The 21,320-nt window shown below is 30.8% G+C and overlaps 2 protein-coding genes across 4 annotated transcripts; one reads left to right on the forward strand and one right to left on the reverse strand.

Annotated features, from left to right (window-relative positions):
• Window positions 1–7,718: 7,718 nt before the first annotated feature.
• LOC108325312 (transcription factor RAX2) lies at window positions 7,719–9,836 on the reverse strand. The gene is made up of 3 exons (XM_017558370.2): window positions 9,434–9,836; window positions 8,975–9,104; window positions 7,719–8,761 (listed from the first exon to the last, which is right to left on the reverse strand). Exons 1-3 carry the CDS (start codon window positions 9,567–9,569, stop codon window positions 8,095–8,097), a joined length of 933 nt encoding a protein of 310 aa, XP_017413859.1. The 5' UTR covers window positions 9,570–9,836; the 3' UTR covers window positions 7,719–8,094.
• A 4,192-nt stretch (window positions 9,837–14,028) lies between these two features.
• On the forward strand, window positions 14,029–21,320 carry LOC108326329 (protein PTST homolog 3, chloroplastic). 3 transcript variants are annotated; one of them, XM_017559772.2, is made up of 13 exons: window positions 14,029–14,449; window positions 14,531–14,650; window positions 15,443–15,600; window positions 15,681–16,382; window positions 16,989–17,175; window positions 17,293–17,353; window positions 17,442–17,492; window positions 17,618–17,671; window positions 18,738–18,857; window positions 19,701–19,825; window positions 20,162–20,240; window positions 20,467–20,608; window positions 20,916–21,320. In XM_017559772.2, exons 1-12 carry the CDS (start codon window positions 14,295–14,297, stop codon window positions 20,563–20,565), a joined length of 1,911 nt encoding a protein of 636 aa, XP_017415261.1. In that variant the 5' UTR covers window positions 14,029–14,294; the 3' UTR covers window positions 20,566–20,608; window positions 20,916–21,320. The 3 variants fall into 3 exon arrangements, with proteins under 3 accessions (XP_017415261.1, XP_017415262.1, XP_017415263.1); XM_017559773.2 differs by having other exon boundaries at window positions 14,534–14,650; XM_017559774.2 differs by having other exon boundaries at window positions 14,031–14,449; window positions 20,162–20,213.

A 21,320-nucleotide genomic window follows, 5' to 3' on the forward strand; every position in this document is an offset into this window, starting at 1 on the left:
GGAATCGAACTCTTTTGAACTCACCCCTTATTTAACAACTCTTGTACTTGATTTTCAATCTCCTTGGTTTCTTGAGGGTTGGTTCTATAGGCTGACTTGTTTGGTAGGCTTGCCCTAAGAATAAAACCTATTTGATGCTCAATTTCCCTAATTGGCAGAAGACCCATAGGTTCTTCTTGGGAAAACACATCCTCCAAATCTTGCAAAGGCTTTTCCAAAGGAGATGGAAACTTAGATTCTTGAGTTGTTATGCAAGAGAAAACACTTCTACAAAGAAGAAGGAAGGAATGTTGCTCATTCAGGAAGTTTTCTTAGACAAATTCCTCTCCTTTTGAGTGACCGTGATAGGAGTGCTAGTCTCTCCTTCCTCGTGTATGCATGCATTAGGATCTTGCTCCTCTTTTTCTATGCACCCTCTTTCTTGTTTTTCCACATCCCTTTTCTTTTCCATTTTTTGTCCTCATACACCTTAGAAGGTGGTAAGGGAAGGGTGAACTTGTTTTCCTTATGGTGGAGGTGATCTCATTGGTAAGACCATTGTGCATGGTTTTCTTATCAAATTTCCAAGGCCTTTTGATACGCTGTCGTTGAAGTTATCAAATTAATACTACTTTACAAGAAAATTTTCGTATTTCCAAGTTAGTAGTCAACAAACTAGATAGGGTTAAAATAACCCTGAGTCGTTTCCCAATGAATACGAAATTGTTTTTCAATACTTAACTCTTATGGAGACTCTGAAAGGTTAGTAAATGTTATGCAATGCTTAAAAATAAAAGTAAAAAAGTTATGCTAATGAAATTAATGTTTGCAGAATATTATGAGTTTAATTGTAGAACAAATAAGAAACTTAGAAACAGTTATAATGAAATAGACCAATTCTACTATTTTTTTAAGATAGATTCATCATCGGTTATCCATAGATTATCGTTCAATTGATCATTGTTCAAGTTTCAAATTAATTAAAGTACATTCCTAATTAATTTGAGGGCGATCTTACAATTAATCAAAGTAGATTCTCAATCAAAAGTAAGACCTTTTTAGATTATTCCTAACAAATTCAACCAAAGTACATTCTCAATTAAATCCTATTGTGTTTAATCATGACTATTCTTAAATCTCCTAACAAAATTAAAAGTTAATTAATCAAAGTAAACTTTCAATTAATAATAGTTAAAATTCTTGTCATTAATCAAAGTACATTCTCAATTGATAGCAAAAACCTATTTAATCATATGAAAGTTCCTAAATTTGATCGATGTACATTCTCAATCAAACTTAAAAACCTTTGAACTCGTATTCTCAATATGCATGTAGATTCGAACACCTTGTGATGTAAAATCCAGTACTTTTAACGTGATTGAGAGATGAAAGACATAGAAAAAGGATAATTCAAATCAATAATCAAAAGAAACAAATACATTAATTCAACTTAACCTTATAATCCATAATGAAATTATAGTAGAATAGTCCTAGAAGCTTAGCCCTCCATGAATGGAGTGGAATACATGGTAAAATATGAATATGTATATCTCGAACTTACCTTTTGTTTGAGATCTGTGTGAGAGAAAAATAGAAAATGAAAACTAAGACTTCACAAAATACAAAACTGAAACTTTACAAATAAAAACAAAATATGTACAAATTTACAATGGATTGTTAAAACTACCAAATACTTGATCAAATCCTTGGAAACGGTGCCGAAAAGTTGATAGGAAGAAACTTTGGTTGAGATTTTTATGTCCATTAGGCTTAAGTCCCAAAAGCCTCAACATCACAAAGTACCAAGTTTTAAGAGTTATTCAGTTGTGTGATCTATTGGCAAGTGCACTAAGTTAGTTGTAGTACAAACAAATGGAATTATTATATTTATACGGATTTAAAAATTATATTGATAGTTGATTTTTTAGGGGTTGGGATTTTGATAAAAAAAATACATATAAAAATGTATAAATTGAGTGGAGTTAAAACTATGATTGAATTTCATTTCTTTTTCTTCTACTATTGCACTGTTATTGATTTTGTATATTTAAATACAATTCATTCAATGTCTTGAAAGTACTCTAAGGTGAATCTAGACTCATTCCTACAGTCTAGAACTTAAGAACTCCAGACCTAATCTGATTCATGAACTATTAGTTAAATGAATTCTTGCTTTAAATGTAAAATGTAATACTCCTTTCAGGATACCACAAGTAATTAATTAATTTAAGAAAAAAATAACTTATGTTATCATCATAAAATAGTGAAAAATTCAAATCTATATTTCATTATCATGAAAATAAATAAAATCATACAAAAATAACAATTAATCTAATTCTAACTTAAACCATCACTCAAAAAGTTCTAAAAGTAATTCATTGTCATTATAGGGATTATCTTATGGTGTGGTTTTGTTTGCTGTAACGAAAACCCACAAACGAATATTACAAATTTATTACTAAAGGAACTTTAATGTTTTTCATTATATTTTAAAGTATAAGTAGATATTCACTTACATGTGTCTTTAATTAGAATCGAGGCTCAAACAAGTATTTTAAAGGAAAGAAACACAAGATCCTTAGAGTTGATTTATCTTAAGGTTAGATAACTTGTTTATACATAATTATTTTATTTGTAAACTTTAAAAATAATATTTCATTTGTTTTACATTTTAACTTAATAAAAATCGAACTTGTTAATGACTACTACATAACTTGTGCAAGGACAAAAGTAATTCATTTCAACATTTAATTAAGTTTAATTTACTTTTATAAGTATGTAATAACATTAGCACTACAAGAAAATTTAAATATATAGTAATTAATTTTAGTAACAAAAAATAATTAGTCCCTGTAATAACTAATTTTAAAAAATTAAAAATTATTGATTATTAAAATAGTTACTATTATTAATACAAATTTATAAATGGTATGTAAATTGGTCTATAAAATTAATTATAAAAGGTTTTGACTATTAAAAAAAATTAGTTTCTAAATTAGTGTCTAATTATTAGTAACCAATCTAGAAACTAATTTATTTGGTAGCATAACTAATTTTAGAGGCCAAATTACAAATCATTTGTAACTTTTTATTCATAATAGTAACTATTTTAAAAAAAATCAATAGTTTTTAATTTTATAAATTGATATCTAAATTAGTTATTATAATGATAAATTATTTTTTATAACTAAAATTGATTACCATATCAATATTTTCTTGTAATGTAGTAAAATATTTCAAGTCTTTTATATCATTGTCATGATATGCATCAAATAAAATAATAATGAACAATCTATCTTATCTGACATAAATAATACTGATAGGTTTATGTTGTTGTTTAGGTTACATAGGTTAAATTAGATATTTCATTAAAATAATAGATAACATTATCTTATATTGTATATTTATATTGTTATAGTTGTTTTGTGTTTTATGTATTACAGGTTTTGGATCTAAGCCAAAACAAATCAAATTGAAAAAATGGCACTGGAATTGAGACTAAAGCTACCTTATTTGAAACCATATATATGTCGGATAAGGTTTTCGATGTTAAAAAATACCCATTCCTAAATTAACTACCCAAATCATAGTAATATTAGTTAGTATTTGATTTAATAATTAAACATGTAATGTTGATTATATTGTTAATTTGATATTATATCCTAATTGACTGATAATGTATCGGAATTTAAAAGTATAATAAGTATAAAAATAGTGTAAGAATGTCTATAATTATAAAAGAGATTGAGATAGTTATTATCAAATAATAATAATACTAAGAAGTTAAATTTTATAATGCAAATGGTAAATATTTTATAATTATTATGGTTCTTTTTTTCAATAAGATTTTCTGATATATTTTTTTGTTAGGTGAAAACATTAGATTCTTCATTTTTCGAGAGAGATAACAGAGTTAAATAATATAATTTTTTTGGTTACTAATTGAAAATAACTCAATTAACTCTATTCCAAATTTATTTTAAAAAATTTACGGTTAAAAGTTAAACAATAAAGCAAAGCCTTTGACTTTTGATACGTACTTCCATGTTTGATACAATAATTGACCTACGCAAGGAAATAAATATCAAATCATCGTGGCTTACTTTGTACAACAACTATTAGAAGAAGAAAGAAAAATATTTTTTTTTCAACACTTCTCACTCCTCGTGTTCATAGAAATTAGAAACATGAAAGCTGGATTCATCTAAAAAAATTAAGAAAAAGAAATCACAGGCTGGAAAGCATTTTTGAAAATTAATTTCGTAAGAGAATATCATGGTCAAACGAAATGTTCTTGAGACTATAAACCTTTAGGAATTCAAATATTTGACTTTAGTTCGGAATATTGAACTTAATTATATTATTTCAACATATAGGAAGTTAGAACAATAATATTGTCTATAGAAATAAAAAACTTCTTTAATTTTTATTTGAGAGATTTGTTACAGTATTTCAATAATCCCAAATTATATATTTTTCCACCAATATATTTAAATTTTATAAAGACAAACCTGAAAAACTTTTAGGTTCAAAAATAGTAATATTTTAAATACAATGATTAACCTTAATTATATTATGTGAATTGTTAAGACCAAACCAAGTAAACTTCTTTATATTCAATAAAAACTAAATAAATTAAAGAATATATAAAAAGAATAAAAAATATTATTTAAAAATATTAAATTGAATTTTAACATTTATGCAAATTTATTTAAAAATGTTAAGAAGTGGATTTAAGTCTAATTCAACCTCACAAAATTGACTTGTAAAATGGGGTTTGCACCCACTTATATAATAGTCGATGTGAGACTTCCAACACACCAATCTCACGCTGAAGTATATATATTTCGATCTCGAAGGTGAGACTAAACATTAATGAATGATCTGATAGCAGGTAAACCAATATGCTCAAAAAATAACAAATATCGTTAGGATAAACTCTAACCTAATTCTGATACCATGTTAAGAAAGGAACTTTTAAGCCTAACTCAATCTCACAAAACAGACTTGTAAGATAACGTTTGTACCCAAATATATACTCTAGTCGGTGTAAATTTAAAAAAACAAAATCAAATATCTACCATATCTCTTTAAATTTTTTTAATGAGTGATCTGACAGCGGGTGAAACAATATGTTCAAAAAATAACAAATATAATTAGATAAACTCTAACCTAACTCTGATACTATATTAAAAAATAAACTTTAAATCTAACTCAAGTTTATAAAATAATGTTTGTACTCAAATATATACTAATCGACCTGAATTTTAAAAAAAAATCAAATATCTACCCTACCTCTTTAAAATAACCTACAAGAAAGTAAACGTAGTTTTCATTTACACGTTTTCCCACACTTTTGTAGTATGATTGTAGTATAATAAACAGTATATATTGACCATTAGATGTAAAACCAATTCTCAATTTGTTTATATTTAAAACGAAAGGCACACTAAATTTTCTTGGTCATATCTCGTGGGAATGCACACAAAATGGTGAAGAGGTCAATGCATGTTTTTGGCTTCAACTTTTCCATCAGCCATTTCCTTGGGAAAACAAACTATTTTATTTATTTTATTGTGAACAAATGAGTAGCAGCCACCAACCGATGACTTATCCAAGGCACCGTTATCTTATGGCCATAGATTTTGGAGCCTTTTGGCTAAGCTTCCATTATTATTCCTTTTTCATGGAATGCATGCTTTTAATTAAATACTATCTTTTAAATCTTTGTCCCCCTCCTTCGATTTCTTTATTATTGCCCTCACTTTCAAATTTATTTGAGATTATAGCCAAATGGTTTTTTAATTGTGTAAATGAGGGCAATGTGTGTGTCTTAAATTCATAATCTAACCCTAAATAATTGAGGAGTGTATCAAACAAAGGACATCAATCATCAAACAATTTATATAAATGCCAAACCTATTTTTAAATATTTAATTAATACAACCATCTATCAAGACTTTAATTTAAAGCTTAAATGCTTTGTGCATGTATTGTATAAATAATCCATATAATAAAGAATTCCATATTCATTTTCATTTTTCACAATGTAAATATTAAATGCTTTGTCATGTATTGTATAAATAATCCATATAATAAAGAATTCCATATTCTTTTTCATTTTTCACAATGTAAATATGTCGAATCCACATAAATCATAGTATTACGAATAATATTAGCTTTTATAGTCTAAGAAATTGGAGAAACCCGTGATGTAAAAAAACAATTTTAATTAAATTGATTTACATATACTTTCATTTAAATTATTTTAGTATATATATATATATATATATATATATATATATATATATATATATATATATATATATATATATATATAAGAATAAATGAAAATAGCGACGGGAAAAAAGGCTTTCGTAAATACTAAAAATATAAAAAGACTTTGAAGTAAATGTGACTTTTAAAATATAAATTAGGTTTCAATGTGCGTTAAATTATTTAGTATTTTTGCATTTAAATATACAAATCAATTTAGTCTCTCTTTTTTTCTTTTTAAATTAGTCAACTATAACTTCTTTTTTTTTTTTTTACTGAATTAGTTTAATTGTGCATACCTCCACCGTTGATCTTTTCATAAGCAAGTTTGACATGGCTGTTAGCCAGTTATTTTTTGCTTATGTTGTTTTTTCTAGGTTAATTAATTATAAATTAATTTCATAAAACAATTCAAAGGATTTAGACAGGGACTCGCGTCATTTAAAAGTTGTTGACTTATTTTTTTGGGAGACCCAATTTTAGTCTTACCAAAATGTCTAAACATTACATTTTCTTGGACACTTTCTAATTTGATTAAGATATATTGAAATTATACAAACAGGGAAGTCTTTGCTCTGTATTTAATGAATTTACTTTTATTTTATTATTTTAAATAAATTTAACTAAAAATGAGTATTTAAAAAGCGTGGTAAAACCATGTTTCTTGTAGTTATTGAATGCATAGAGCATTGTCATAATAGCTTTTAAAATAACAAAAACGTTACTTTTTTTAACAAAAGAAATAAATTTATCAGTAAAATACATAATTTCTTATTATATTTTCTAAATTTTATAACATATTTTCATTGTAGTCTATAACAAAACCAACAATAAAGGTTATGGTCACTAACGAATTTCATCATTTTGGATTTATTTAAAATCTTTGTAATTTAAGAGACTTACGTAATATTGTCTTATAAATCCAAGGAATAAATCGGGATTACCTTTTCTAATAAAATATGAAATTATAAAATAATATTAAATTATATAATGTTATGTTAACAATAATAATAATTAAAAGTGTTTTTTCCTTTTTAATTATTATAAAAAAAATTGTGTTTTGTCTTTAAATTAAATTATAAAATATTTAGTCTCTAAATTTTATCAAAAATAAACATAAAAAATCCTCATTAAGGGATAACACTTGTTTTTTAAGTGATAAATAAAATCTTATAATGATTAAACTATTACTTTTATTTCTCGTTTATTAGAAAAAATATTTTACATAAATTATCATAAATATAATAATCAAATATTTATTAGAGATAAATTTAATTTAACATATATAAACAAGCGTAAGTCTCATCTTATTAACTGCTGCTCTTGTAGGAGTTAAGTTATTTTAAATATCATATCACTTACTAATATATAGATTTATATACAATAAATAAATAAATATATATATATATTATATAAATATATAAATTTTATATAAATATATAAATGAGTGTTTATCAGGTGAATTAGATTTAAAGTTGACTATTATTTCAGATGAAGGAAAGAAAAAATTGTTTCATAATATTAAAGCATAGCAGTGGATTGGAGGTGCAATCCTCTTACTAAATCTGGTGGAAGAAGGATTCAGGGGAACTCTACTTTACAAGACGTCCTCATTTCCTCTGTGATTCATTTGTTATTGGACACATCATGGTGATGGTGTGGTTAATAATGCCTGCACCAAGGAAACGATACAAAGGAAACTTCCAACATGTACTGTAAAAGAAGTAAGTGGCCCAATCAAACACTACCTTTCCCACAAAAACATACACCAACTTCAATTCTCAATCTTCCCATCCCCACTTTTACCCTTCAAATATTCTTCATCTTAGCCTGTCACCATCAGTAGTACATCACCATTTCCCCTGTCTTGCTGTCATCAAACATAAAGTTGTTGCAACTACTTGTGCTCATTAGCTCTTTAATTTCTTCTAAACCATACTCTAATGGACTTTCTCCCCATAATCTACTTTCTTCACCTGTCCATCCACTAGTCCTACCACCATTGGAGGACACCAACTTTTGGGTATCTTCCACCCCACTAGAGAGGTAACTGAGACCACCAATTTGGTCACCAAAACCTCCAACACCAACATCTCCAACTTCTGCTCCTTTCACATGATTCATCTGATTATTGTTGTTGCAGCTTCCATCTGAAGAAGAGCTGCAACTTGTTTCAAGCATAAACCCACAATTAACTTGGTAAAGGCTCTCAAAAGTAGAACAAGAGTTTCCACTAAGAAGACTTTCATATGAAATGGTGTCAGGGCTTGTGAAAGGCCCATGGGGTTGATGGTTTGAGCTGTGATTTCTTTTTAGTGATAATGAAGATGAGGAGGATGTAGAGGGTGTTGAGTTTTGAAGCATGGATGAGAGGGTAACTTGGTGAGGTTTCTTCAGTGCTGAAGGGTTCATTATTCCCATCATTTTTTTCTTAAGCTTGGTGTTCCAGTAGTTCTTGATATCATTGTCAGTCCTCCCTGGCAACTGAGATGCTATTATGGACCACCTGCACTTCTCACAATGAGTCCCCAAAAAAGAAACATGTAGCAGATCTAAAAGTACAAGCAATCAATTCAATATCATGTCTACTTTGACAATTTAAGTCCCAAGATGTGAAACCAAACTCTGATACATGATCTTTCATCATTTAGTCTATGAAGTATATCCAAGGTTGGTAAGAAAAACACTTGATATTAAGTGAAAGAAAAAGAATACCTACCTGCTTCCAATGCTACCAAAGAGAGTGCAGATTATTCTATCTTCATCTTCAGAAAACTCCCCATGCTTAAGGTTTGGCCTCAGATAATTAAGCCATCTCAGTCTGCAACTTTTGCCACATCTTTTCAAACCTGTTTGAGACAAATCATCATACACCATCGGGAACACAAGTTAGAAGAAAAAATTGAACTTGCAACAACCCTGTATGTCAACATATATTATAATTAATTACTCCAATCAAAGGTTTAAACTGTGATCACACATGGGATTTCAATGTGTTCTTTGATATTACTGAAAATTATGGACAAATGTGAGCAACAGACACTCCAAAAACCTTAATGTTTTGTCGGAATACCAGACCATTTCGAAACCTTAGGCCTAATCTCTCCAAACTTCATAGTTTTCAAACTAAAAAATAAACTTGAGAATAAGGGGGCAAAGGGCTGAAAGAAAATCTTACCAGCTTTATGTGGGAGGGAAATCCAGTTTCCACCTGTACCATGTTTCTCTATGAAATCTCTTAGCTTTTCATCATCCTCAGGACTCCATGGCCCTTTCTTTACATTGGCCTTGTCACAACAAGGAGCTCTTCCCATCTCTCTCTCTTTTTCTCTCCTCACACACTCACACTTAGGAGGGTGGATTGGACACAATTTTGTTCAGAGAAGAAATTTATACAGCTTGAGTCAACGGAGGAACAGGGTCGATTGATCAAACTCTCACCACTATCAAACTTCTAAACTCGTTTATAATTGAGTGACAGAAGTTTCCATCACTATATATTGGACCCTCTTGCAAAGTTTAAATTGGTCACTGCTATCACAATTTGTATATAAAGTAGAAAGTCTGCCCCCCGAGTTGTGTATAGAATAATTCATAGAAATCAATTATATATTGATGGTCTGCTGCGTATTTTCAAGAGATGGGCCAAGCCTTCCAAAACAAATGTCAACTTGGAAGTCCAATTATAAGCTCTTTCTTCTCATCATCTCAGACTCATGGTGCTTCCAACTCAAAGTATATAACCATGCTTTTGATCAAGCCTCGGTTTGATAAAGTTTATGGTATGATTTCTTCAATTAATTAAAAAAAAAAATCTTACAAGAGTTATAAATAAGTCATGTTTTTTTATAAACTTAATTAAATAAATGATCAAGTCCAAACAAACTTAATGATAAAAGTAAGAGTAAATTACAATTGTTCTCTCTTAAAATATACTTAAATTATATTTACTTCTCTTCTGATTTTAAAATATGCATTTTATTCTTCTAGATGAATGGATATTATATTTGAGTTTGCTTTTTTTCTTTTTTCTTTTTACAAAAATGAGCTTTTAAGAGATTTTCTTCACTTTGCATCTCAATCGTTGACATAATTGACAACTAATGTTTAATATTTAATATGTACATTGTGATTTTAATGCACAAAATAAATATAGTAGATAAGTTTTAAAGTCAACATAAGGGGTATTTTAAATTTTATTCCAACGTCTAAAAGATTAAAATCAAATATTCGATTTTAAAAAGTAGTAGAAAAGACAAATACATAGTTAGGAAACTCATCTATTTCCACCAATTTTTGGAGAGCTATTTATATTAAAATAAAAATATAAATTTTTAATCAGATACATAATTTAAAAGGGTTTTTAACCAAATTTTTTTATATGTACATACTTTTTTTTGTAAATGTATAATTTTGATATGGGTTTAAATCAAACATAACCTACTGAGAACGCAACTTACCAAGTTAAACTCATGGTGAGTTATGTTGACTTGCTAATTTATAAAACAACAAAATGGGTTAGCTTGGTATGTTATGGCTTAACTTTTTGCTGACTCATTAAAAATGGATTGTGTCGGGCTAATCGAACTATATAAAATAGGCTGAAAATGATAATTCATTCCATAATTAGGTGTGTTAACAAGCTAGCTTGTCAATTTCTTAATTTTTCTTTTAGAAGTCTGGCATTGCTTGATCCAAAGAAACGAAACAAAACATCATACCTATAGCATAACAGAACATCATACCCATATTATAACAAAACAACATGTATAAAGCAAAAAAAAAAAAAGACAAGTGGAACGACAACGACGATGACATGCTTTGGTTGCAACGACCATGGCAATGAATGGAGGTGGCTTCAATGACAAATGACATGGTGGTGTTCACTCATTTGACAAGATCCAGGTGGGATTATGGTGGCTCCAACGTGAAACCCTCCTATAGGGAGGAACAATGGTTGACATCAACGACTTTAGGTGGCTTCGATGACATCTCAAGCCGACGACATTCTTATTTACAGGTAGCAAGATCGAAGGTGCTTTGCTAGATGAAGAAACTATATGGAGGAGAGACCCTTGGAGCTAGGAGAAGAGTAAGACACGAAGAAGGAGGCCACAAAGCAACACTCACTCTTGCAATCAGATCTTGCTCTTGTTACTCGATCTGGCTCCACCTCTACTGGTTCATGGTGTGGTGGGTGAACAAAAAAACTCATATGTATACAGGTTGGCGGGCTAGCCAACCTCATCCCACATGTAGCTCCGACGGGTTGACAGGTTATGTGGGTCGAGCTTTTCTAGGTCTGCAAGTTCAAATATCTAACCTTGTTCATTTTTTTTGTTTCGTTGACAGGCGAGCTCGTGGTGCCTGACCACTTTGCCACCTTTACTAACCTATGACAAAAAAAACACCTTAACCTAGCCAAGCAATAAACCAACACAATTAAAAAAACTTGGGTGGGAGTATACACGATCCATGAGTTTCAGTGCTCTTCTTCCACTCTCCTTCTTATAAAAACAGAGTTGCACCATTGTTTTAAGGAACTTTTTAGAGAAGTTCTTTTGAGAGATTTAGAGAAAACTTCTTAGACACTTACCTTTGTACTTAGTGAACATTATTAGAGGTTATAGGAGAGGATGATTCTTCAATATATTGTATTATTTTCATCTAGTATGGGGACCTAAATCTTTCTAAGTGTTGAAGCAAATATGTAACCTTTTGAAATATTCTTGTATGGATACTATTTTATTTATCAAAATATGTGTTTATTACGTGTTTGTGAATTTGTTTATATCTATTATTGGATGAACTAATCACTCATCTTATTTCACTAGCTTGGGATTGAGTAGGAATTGGTTTCAAGTTGTAGTCCAACTAATTCTTCTCCTGCTTTTAGATGCTAGTAATATATCTAAGGCCAAAGCCGATTATAAAGACATGATCTTAATGCAAGTAATTCATTCAAACAATTATTGAGGAATCATGCCGAAGTTTGATAATCTTAAGCTTTAGATACTATGAATGGATCTAGAGTTACATTTAAAGAGAGCTCCCAAGACATGATTAAGTGCATATTTATAAATAATATCTTAATCATTAAAAGATAGGTACAAAATGGTGAATCTAGCTTCAACATGTCTTTAGTATTTGAAGTTACCTTTTTTGCTTAAAATTGTTTTGGTAGTTTGTTACTCTTACAAGTCAACTTTGTTTCTTTGCATCAAACATGTTTTCACACTTCTCGAGCACTTTTTCTAGTGTTTCATTCAAGTTAAACTAGTTTAAAGTTTTGTGTTTTTTTGTCAAAATCATTATGGATACAACACTTGTTGTATTGCAAACTATCTAATATACTTGCTAGAAAAATTGATTGCTTTGGAGTATCAACAACTTCATTTATAAAGCAATGAAATAAGCTAAATACAAGAGGCTTTCAATGTTGTTAAAAAAGGTATTTAATTTGACTATCTAATATTTGTTTATTAAGTTAGTAATTTTGAAATTTAAAACAAGAAACTAATTCAATCTAATATATTTTGATAAGTTATTTGCCTTTGTGGAACATCCTTGACGAAAGATGGAGCAAGCAACTTCATATGTCTTGAGAAGTTATTCTTCTTGCGTTTGTCCTGTCCTTGTTCAAGTTTGAAGATGCATTAAATGTTCTTCATATTATTATATATCTCTTATTTAAGAAACACTATGATATATAACATGATTTATCAAACTAGGTCGCATAGCTTTTTTCCAAAATAAAATAAGGTAAAGAATCGTACAAGATTGATAGTCTAATATTTTGTAATTTTAGAAAAATTATTGATACGAAATATCTTTATCATGTTCTTTAATATATATTTGATGTAAATATATTTTTGTAAGTTTTTCTAACAAAATATAGAATGAACATGAGATAGTCAAATTCGAACCAACCCATATGGTCCCATTTTTAATAATATTTCGGGTAAAGAAACAAAGATTATATATATATATATATATCTATATATATATATATATAATAAACTTTCATAATATGCAACATGTATCATGAAATGTTTTAGATTACTTATTTCTATAATTTACCTAAATGTTATTTTATTAAATGAAACTATACATACACAACACAACATGTTATGCGTATGTTGCAGAAACAAAACACTTATGTCTCTTATATGGTTGTAAAAATGTGTTTTATACTTTACACTACGTTGTAAGCACTTAATGAAACTTGGACTTTGTTAGACTTTACTTTAACATTTTGTACTCGCATAGTTTTACAATGTATTGAATTTTCCTTTGAAATTTATTCACAAATCTAGCTATTCTTAGTTAATGTAACAAGGTAGATTTTTTTGAAGATAAGAGTTTTAAAAAGAGTTCCTTTTTACACTAATGAAAAATGAAGGCTACTCACATGGAAACCTTTAAATCCTTCCTTTTGTTAGTCCAATCTTTATCATAATTTTATATCACCGTAATGTGATTGTTTAAATTGTAAGGAAGTTAATTTATGTACTTATAAAAAAGACTTACAATTACAAATTTAATTATTATGGTATAAAGTATATTAAAAAATTATCTTTATTAGTTAATAATACAATATGAACAGCGTTGCCATAATGAATAGTATAAAGAAGATAAAAAAAATCCTCATAAAAAATAGTTTAAATTTTTTTAAAATAGATTGGCTTGTTTTGTTTAGATAAACTTCAACTAAATAATTTTCAAAATGAATTAATATCTTCAAACAAAAACTAAGAATACGTGAAAATAAATTCAAGAAAACAGAGGTTGATGGCAAGAAGGCGACACGCCGCTAACGCCTGCCACCAAGCTGACGGTCCTGATTCAACAACACCAAATCACCTTTCAACAATCCAATGATGAAGCGGTAAAGCTCCCGATTCCAATCAACGTTTATTGAACACGAAACTATTGTCAAACCATCTTCATTCATTGCCGGTGCTTCTCGATGAGGTGAGGCATAGTCAGGGAAAAGAAAGAGAGTAATCGTAAAAGGAGAAAAATAAGTGGAAGTGTAAATGGGAAGTGTATGGGTCTGTTCTTTCCCCACCTGCACCACGCTTCCTTGTCGCCACTGCATTTTCTCTCCAACGCACCTTCTTCATCACTCCACCACTCTCTCTATCCGCGCTAGTGCTTCTCAAACCACCACCAACGCAAGAACAAGAACAAGGTTTTCCCTCTCGCTCACTCTCAATTTTTTCTTCTTCAATTCAATTTCTGAGTTTCTTGATTCGACCTCTTCACGATTCAGAAGGAGTCGGAGAATCAAGAGCGACGCCGAGATCTGCAACGATGTCCGCGAATTTCTCGCTTCGGTTGGCCTTCCGGATGACCACATTCCCTCCACCAAGGAGCTTCTGCTCCACGGATGGTCCTTTCTCTTTCCTTCGAAACTCTGCGTTTTTGTTTGCGCCTCTTGCGTTTTAGAATGAGCATAGTTAATTCGAGATATTCAATGGTTTCATTATTTTGCTTCTAAATTCTGCAATATTAAAGGAACTGAGTAGTTATATTTTGTTTAGCTGAAATGCTATGAAATTGCGAATCTCCTGCATGCATACTGCTCTGCGTAAGTTTTTCTTAATAAACCATCGATCTCATCCCTAATCTCCTTACTGGTAGAGAGGGTAAAAATAGGGTGGACTAAATGTATTTAATAAACTATCAGTGAAAATAGGTGAGAAATAAAATAGAAATTAGAGTTGTTCACGAAGAGAAATAGATAATTGACGAGGAGAGAATGAAAGAGATGGATGGAAATAAGTTAGAACTATTACATTAGATTTTACCGAATTCAAAATTAATTCTCCTCTAAATTAATAATACCAACACCAACACCAACACCGACTTGTTTCTATCCACTCAATGTTATTTCCATCTTAAATACCAAACAAAGCGTATTGCTGTATCTCATAAATAGTCTTTAAAGTAAACAAATGATATAAGTGATGCCTCCAGTATTAGAAAGTACACTAAATAGTTCCGATAGAATTAATCCTTGGACGTGAAGACAATGTATCAACTTAGGGACTAGATTGACGGATGTTTAATATTTTAATGACTACTTGTGTAATATTTGAGCCACCAAATTGATGGTCTACTCTTTGTTATATATAGTTGGAAGTTTCCTTTTTTTTATTAGCCTAGTCTTCTCTGTTTATAGGAATGACCTGGCAAACATTGTCAGAAGGAGAGGACACAAACAGATTCAGCAGCTTCTCACTGGCAGCTTATTAAAAGCTGATGCTGATTTTTTAAGTGCTGAAAATAGTTTAGACGAGAGATTGGACACCCCGAATATTTTTGAAGATCCCTTAACAGGTCAATTAAATTTCTTCTTTATGAATGGGCATTATTTTGTGTTGCTCACGACTGATGACTTAATCTAATGCAATTTAAAGGTCAGAATGAAAAGGTGGACAGTGTAGTAGACAATGTCGAAACATCATCAGAATATTTTCTGGGAAGTAGTTCTAGTAGTTTGTATGTGGAGTCTTCTTCAAGTTTAGGTGAAGATACTGACACCGTGGAAGAAGCCTTGGCCAATTTGACTATTGGAAATGGTCTAAGAGAATTCAAAGATGAAGTGGTAAGCAATGCGACAAAGGATAATTTGTACCCGAATGAAGTGACTATTGTGGATAATGATTCTGATAGGCTCTTTCTCAACTTCAGTAGCCAAAGTTCCATCATGCCTGCAGAAATCTCTGGTGAATTACCATATGAAACAGTGTCTTCTGGAAATTCTGATTCTGAGGATAGTTTAGTGGGAAAAACAGTTGAGCAGTTAACCATGTGGACGGAAAACCATGGCACTTTATTTAATGATTGTAATCTTGGTGCTGAAGAAAAAGAGTACAGTGATTTGGAGGAAAAGGACTTGGGTGCATTAGAAGGTCTAGATGATGATAATGCTGATGTTGAAAATGTTGCCACAATTTCTGAAGTTTCCACTCGGGAAAATTTATCTGGTGATGGCAGACTTGATTCAATTGTTAATTCTGCCGACAGCATTTCTACAAATCTTGACACTTTGGCCAACTTATCTTTGAAAGAAAAGGTTGCAAAATTTATTCAGAATGGAGATTTGGATCCAGTTGAAGGTAAATGCTAATTGTAGTGTTGTTAAAATTATGGGGTTTTAAATATTGAGGAAGAGAGATGAAAGAAAATGAAACACGGAATTGACATTAACTAATGTATTAGAGGGAGGGAGATGAAAGAAAATGGAACTCTGGTTATGATGTTAACTGATACGTATTGCATTGTATATTGATGTATTAAATATATTCACAAAACACAACACTATCCCATAGTCCTAATCATATTCCTAACAAATTCGGGAAACAAAATCATCACAAGGTAAGGAAATATATGTGAGAAGATATATTCATGTATTCTATCAGTTATTATGAATGGCTACAGTTGTGACTTTGATTGCAGTGGTTTCGGATTTGAGTTTCAACATATTAAGTAAAAAGAAAACAGTGACCAAAAGAATAGATGATCTACCTTATCTCAACTCAATTTTTCTCTAAATGTTAGCTACTAAATTAAAAAAAAAAAAAAAACTTTGGCAACATGTCACTATGCTTTAGTCAAACCCCTTCTAATGAACAGATAAAGTTGGAATTTTTCTTCGATCAATGCAAATTGTATGTACACTTTTTTTCCCCTTTTTGACAATGCCCCTACTGTTTGATTTTTAGATCATGTCTCTGGCATTTCAATTCAGGATGATCCTCAGGAAAGCAAAGAGAATATTGAATCAGAACTAGACGAATATATTCTGCCAGATAGCCGTCCTCCTCAAGATAATAATGTCATGGCTCATGGGAACTTATTGACATCCAAACTAGATCTATCTGGACCAGTGGATTTGGATAAGCCTCTTTGGTCAGTATTTTATATTGTGTAGATGCTTGTAACCAACTGGGACTGTGGGAAGTCCGTTGATTGATGTTTTCATTTAAACTGAACCCCTCCTTTTTTCTGAATTCAAATCATATCTAGGGATGATCACTTGCCACATGAGGTTCTAACTACTCATTTTGACAAGAGCGCAGATACTGAGGTCCTCTTGTGTATAAGTATCCATAAATTCTATCTCAATGAACAGCTTCTTGTGATCTTAATTCATTTTACTTATTTTGACTATGCAGACTCCAAAAGTGCAAAACGAAAGTGAGATAAATCATCTCAAGTACATGCTGGTATTAATTATTTAACAATCTCATTTTTGGTTTACATGTTGATAAAGCTAACTATTTTATGTTTAGAATACTTATGAATATAACCTGTTCTCAGACTTTTCCTCTTCCTTTTTCAAATGTTTCAGTATCAGAAGGAGTTGGAACTGTCTCGACTGAAGGAACAAATTGAAAAGGAAAAGGTAGGAGAGTAATATCTGAAAACTGGCACTACAAGATGTTGTGTATATTGCTAAGATCCTACATTAGCTAGGTGCTAGAGTACTTGCTATTTGGGCACTTGTCCTTTCTTGAGCTAGCTTTTACAGTTGAGTTTGAACCAATTCACCAATCCGTTCTCAACTCTTAATGTATATTTTCTGGCATCAACCATGTTAGTTGTTAGCATCAAAATGACATTTCTCTGGGCTTTGGCCACTTTGACAGACCTAAGAGTAAAGATTATAGAAAGACAGGAATATGTGTGCCTGAATGAGTGAAAAATAGAGACAAAGATTGAGAGGCAACATCAACTGTATCACGGAGAAATAGATGATTGTAACTTATTTTGTACTGTTCATTTTTTTCAACGACTACCTCTTTGAATGTTTCCCTATTTGATTTTACTCTAGTTTTAGTGGCAGGAGAAAATGTGAAAATAAATTCTGTGATGGCATGAAGTCCTGTTTGCTTAATGTGTACATATGATACTCTCCTTCAGGAGATAACTTTGTAAACATTCTCTAAACCTTTGATGGGAACTTGGATATTATGGGGAACCTAGTCCCACATCAATAAGTATTTTAGATGATATGTGGAGTATTTAGGTGTTCGAGTATTTGGTTTCCCCTCCTTAATGGCTAGGTTTTAATTGTGGGTTCCCCAACTATTTGAGTACTTATCACCCACATTCTTGTAATCAAAACATTTGAATGTCCTAAATTTATATCATAAATGCAAGTCATTTCTAAGGATGATGATAATCCAAGATCACAACATGTGTGAAAGGTTCTTGTTTTTAAAATTTGAATAAGTGTAGTTTGTTAAGAAGTGGATTTTAAGCCTAACTCAACTTCATAAAACCGGCTTGTAAATACAAACACACACACAGTTGAATCTGAATTTGTGTCTCTCATTTGACGAAATTCAATGTATTTTTGTTAGAGTGGAAGTGTTAACAAGATCATAGCAAACTAGGAGAAATTGATTGTTCAGCCTTTCTCTCTATTATTCCATACTCCATACAACTCAGTTACATGTTGCTTTCAGCTGGCTTTGTCTATCTTGCAAACCAAGGCAGAAGCAGAAATCAGCAAAGCCCGAAAACTGATATCTGAAAAAGATGTAGAACTACAGTTTGCTGAAGAAAGTCTTTCAGGACTTAAGGAGGTATTGCGTTTGTTTTCTTGTTTACTTGTAATCCAGTAATGTATTTGGAGCCCCTGGCGTTCTAGGGGTAGTGGTTATCTTTTTTAAAATTTTAAGCATTTTCAGTACAAATATTGCTTATGAAATTGAAGAGAATTTGATTTAATTATTCTTACTTTGGATTAGAACATTCAACATTCCCCCAAACTTAAGGTTGCAAAACAAGTCTTGAGTATTGCACTACAAAACCACCCGATCCCTGACTATAGAGTCGTGATCCACTTTTGCAAAAAGAACAATCAAAGTTGGTACCATTTAGAAGCTGAGTTTCATCTGGAAGAAACACTTCAAACGCTATATTTAATTATGTGCTCATGAATAACTGATGCAGTTTTAATACTCCTGTAGCATAAAAGATTTTTGTATCTGTTCCTGAACATAGTATAATTCATATGAAACTATATAAACATTCCTTGCAATGTAAAGGATGGACCAGAAGCAACAGCTTTTCCGGCAGTTGGACAAGGGGAAGTTTAGCTGAGTATATATGTCTGCTGCTCTTGGATGTTAAAATATCATTGGATTGATTTACTATTTGAGCAGAAACTTCATATTTGATATTATGAAAATCTATAGTTTAATTAAAATGTTAATCCAGCTATGTGGTTGTCTGCTTCATTGAATGCATGATGACAGGGGTGAGTTTTCTTCTCATGAAAGAAAAGGTTCTATTTGATCCCGTATATGGTGTATTTGGTAATTGATATGAACGAATGACTTTATATCCAAAAAGAGATGAAAAATAGATTATTTAATTTAAAACTTGTATGCATGATGATAGTCCTGTTTTCCCTTATATTCCAGGTTCAGATTGGATTCTGGGGTGATGGTGACATTGTGGAGGTGGCTGGTAGCTTCAACGGTTGGCATCACCAAATAAAACTGGATCCTCAACCATCAACTAGTGCTGTAGACATTGGGGAATCAAGGTTGTAGTAGTTACTTTTAACTGATTACGTATTTATATGTCATTATTCTGTCCTTGTTGATTACGTATTTATATGTCATTATTCTGTCCTTGTTGATTACGTATTGTTTGTTGATCATACAAGAGGAAATGTGTGTAAGATTCTTTGTTAGATGCCGATCAGTGTTAAGGCTAAGATCGGAAGCATCATTTCAATGATTTGTTACTGGATCGACCAATGCTATCTAGGATACAGAATTAAAAACTCTTTTCATATCGTGATAAAAATTACATTAGAAGAGTTAATTTGTCTTGATAATAAATATTGATATATGCTGTTCAATGTAATAATATCCAGGAGTTCCAGATTTTGGTCAACAATACTGTGGCTTTATCCTGGTGTATATGAGGTGTGTGCATCTTCAACGATATTAATGGTTAGAATCAGTAATCATTAGTGTCAGCAGCTTTCTGGTTCTCTTTCCATTTTTTCCCTTTTAATTATGGGCTTCATTTTGTTATTATGTCTTTTTGTTTGGTTGGGTAGCAGTTGGAATAGATTGTTAGGTGGTTTGATACCTATTTGTTTCTGTTAGTTACCTTTTTTACTCGTAAAGCATAAATACTTCTAGATGATTTGATTACTGTATTTGTTTCTTGTAGATAAAATTTGTTGTTGATGGCAAATGGATAACAGATCCTCAAAGGGAGTCGGTAACAAGGGGTCACATATGTAACAACATTCTAAGAGTAGATAGATGATGCATTATGACTCATGTCACAATTGTTGAATGTATATAAAATGGTAAGCCGATGGTTTTCATCGTGATTGTTTCTAATAATCAATTTAAAAATGTTGCCAGACCCTGGAAATTACATGATCGAACTAAGGATTTAAAGTGAAAATTGAAAATCGTGGATGTGCAACATTCTAAGATTAGACTGTTGATATATTTAAATTCTTAATTATTCCTTGTTTTTTTATTATTAATCAGTCGGGGATTTGCTTGCTCTTTTTCAGCATACTCTTATACCTTCTTAATTTCTATACAATACAGGATTTTTTTGTTTGATTTTTATTAGTGTCCTAATATTATTATGAACTACTGCAGGGTACATAAGGATTGAAGAAAATGGTTTGCTATGAATTTCTAAAATCACCACGCTTGACAGCTAGTGGACCAGGAGGAGAGACGCAAGAATTAGCAGAATTTTAGTATCTTTTGCTACCGTCCTGTTTTGTACATTTGTGTCTAAAATTAGGAATTTAGGGTGGGTTAGCGGGGAGGATTTGGTTAATCCATAACTGAGAAGCCGTAGCTTCAGACCACGCAATCATTGTATAAATCAAGGGAGAATTGTAGCCTCCTCGTTTTGGTATTCCCAATCTCTTGTTTCTGTTATTCTTTCAATGGTTTTTGTTGTCAAAGCCAGTCACAAGAACCAGGATAAAAGTACGTTTTGCCGAGCTATGTACATTTTACATGTGATATATGATAACTTACTACGTTTTTCAA

Source organism: Vigna angularis, chromosome 3 (assembly GCF_016808095.1).
Source record: "Vigna angularis cultivar LongXiaoDou No.4 chromosome 3, ASM1680809v1, whole genome shotgun sequence".
In the NCBI taxonomy this organism is placed as follows: domain Eukaryota; kingdom Viridiplantae; phylum Streptophyta; class Magnoliopsida; order Fabales; family Fabaceae; genus Vigna; species Vigna angularis.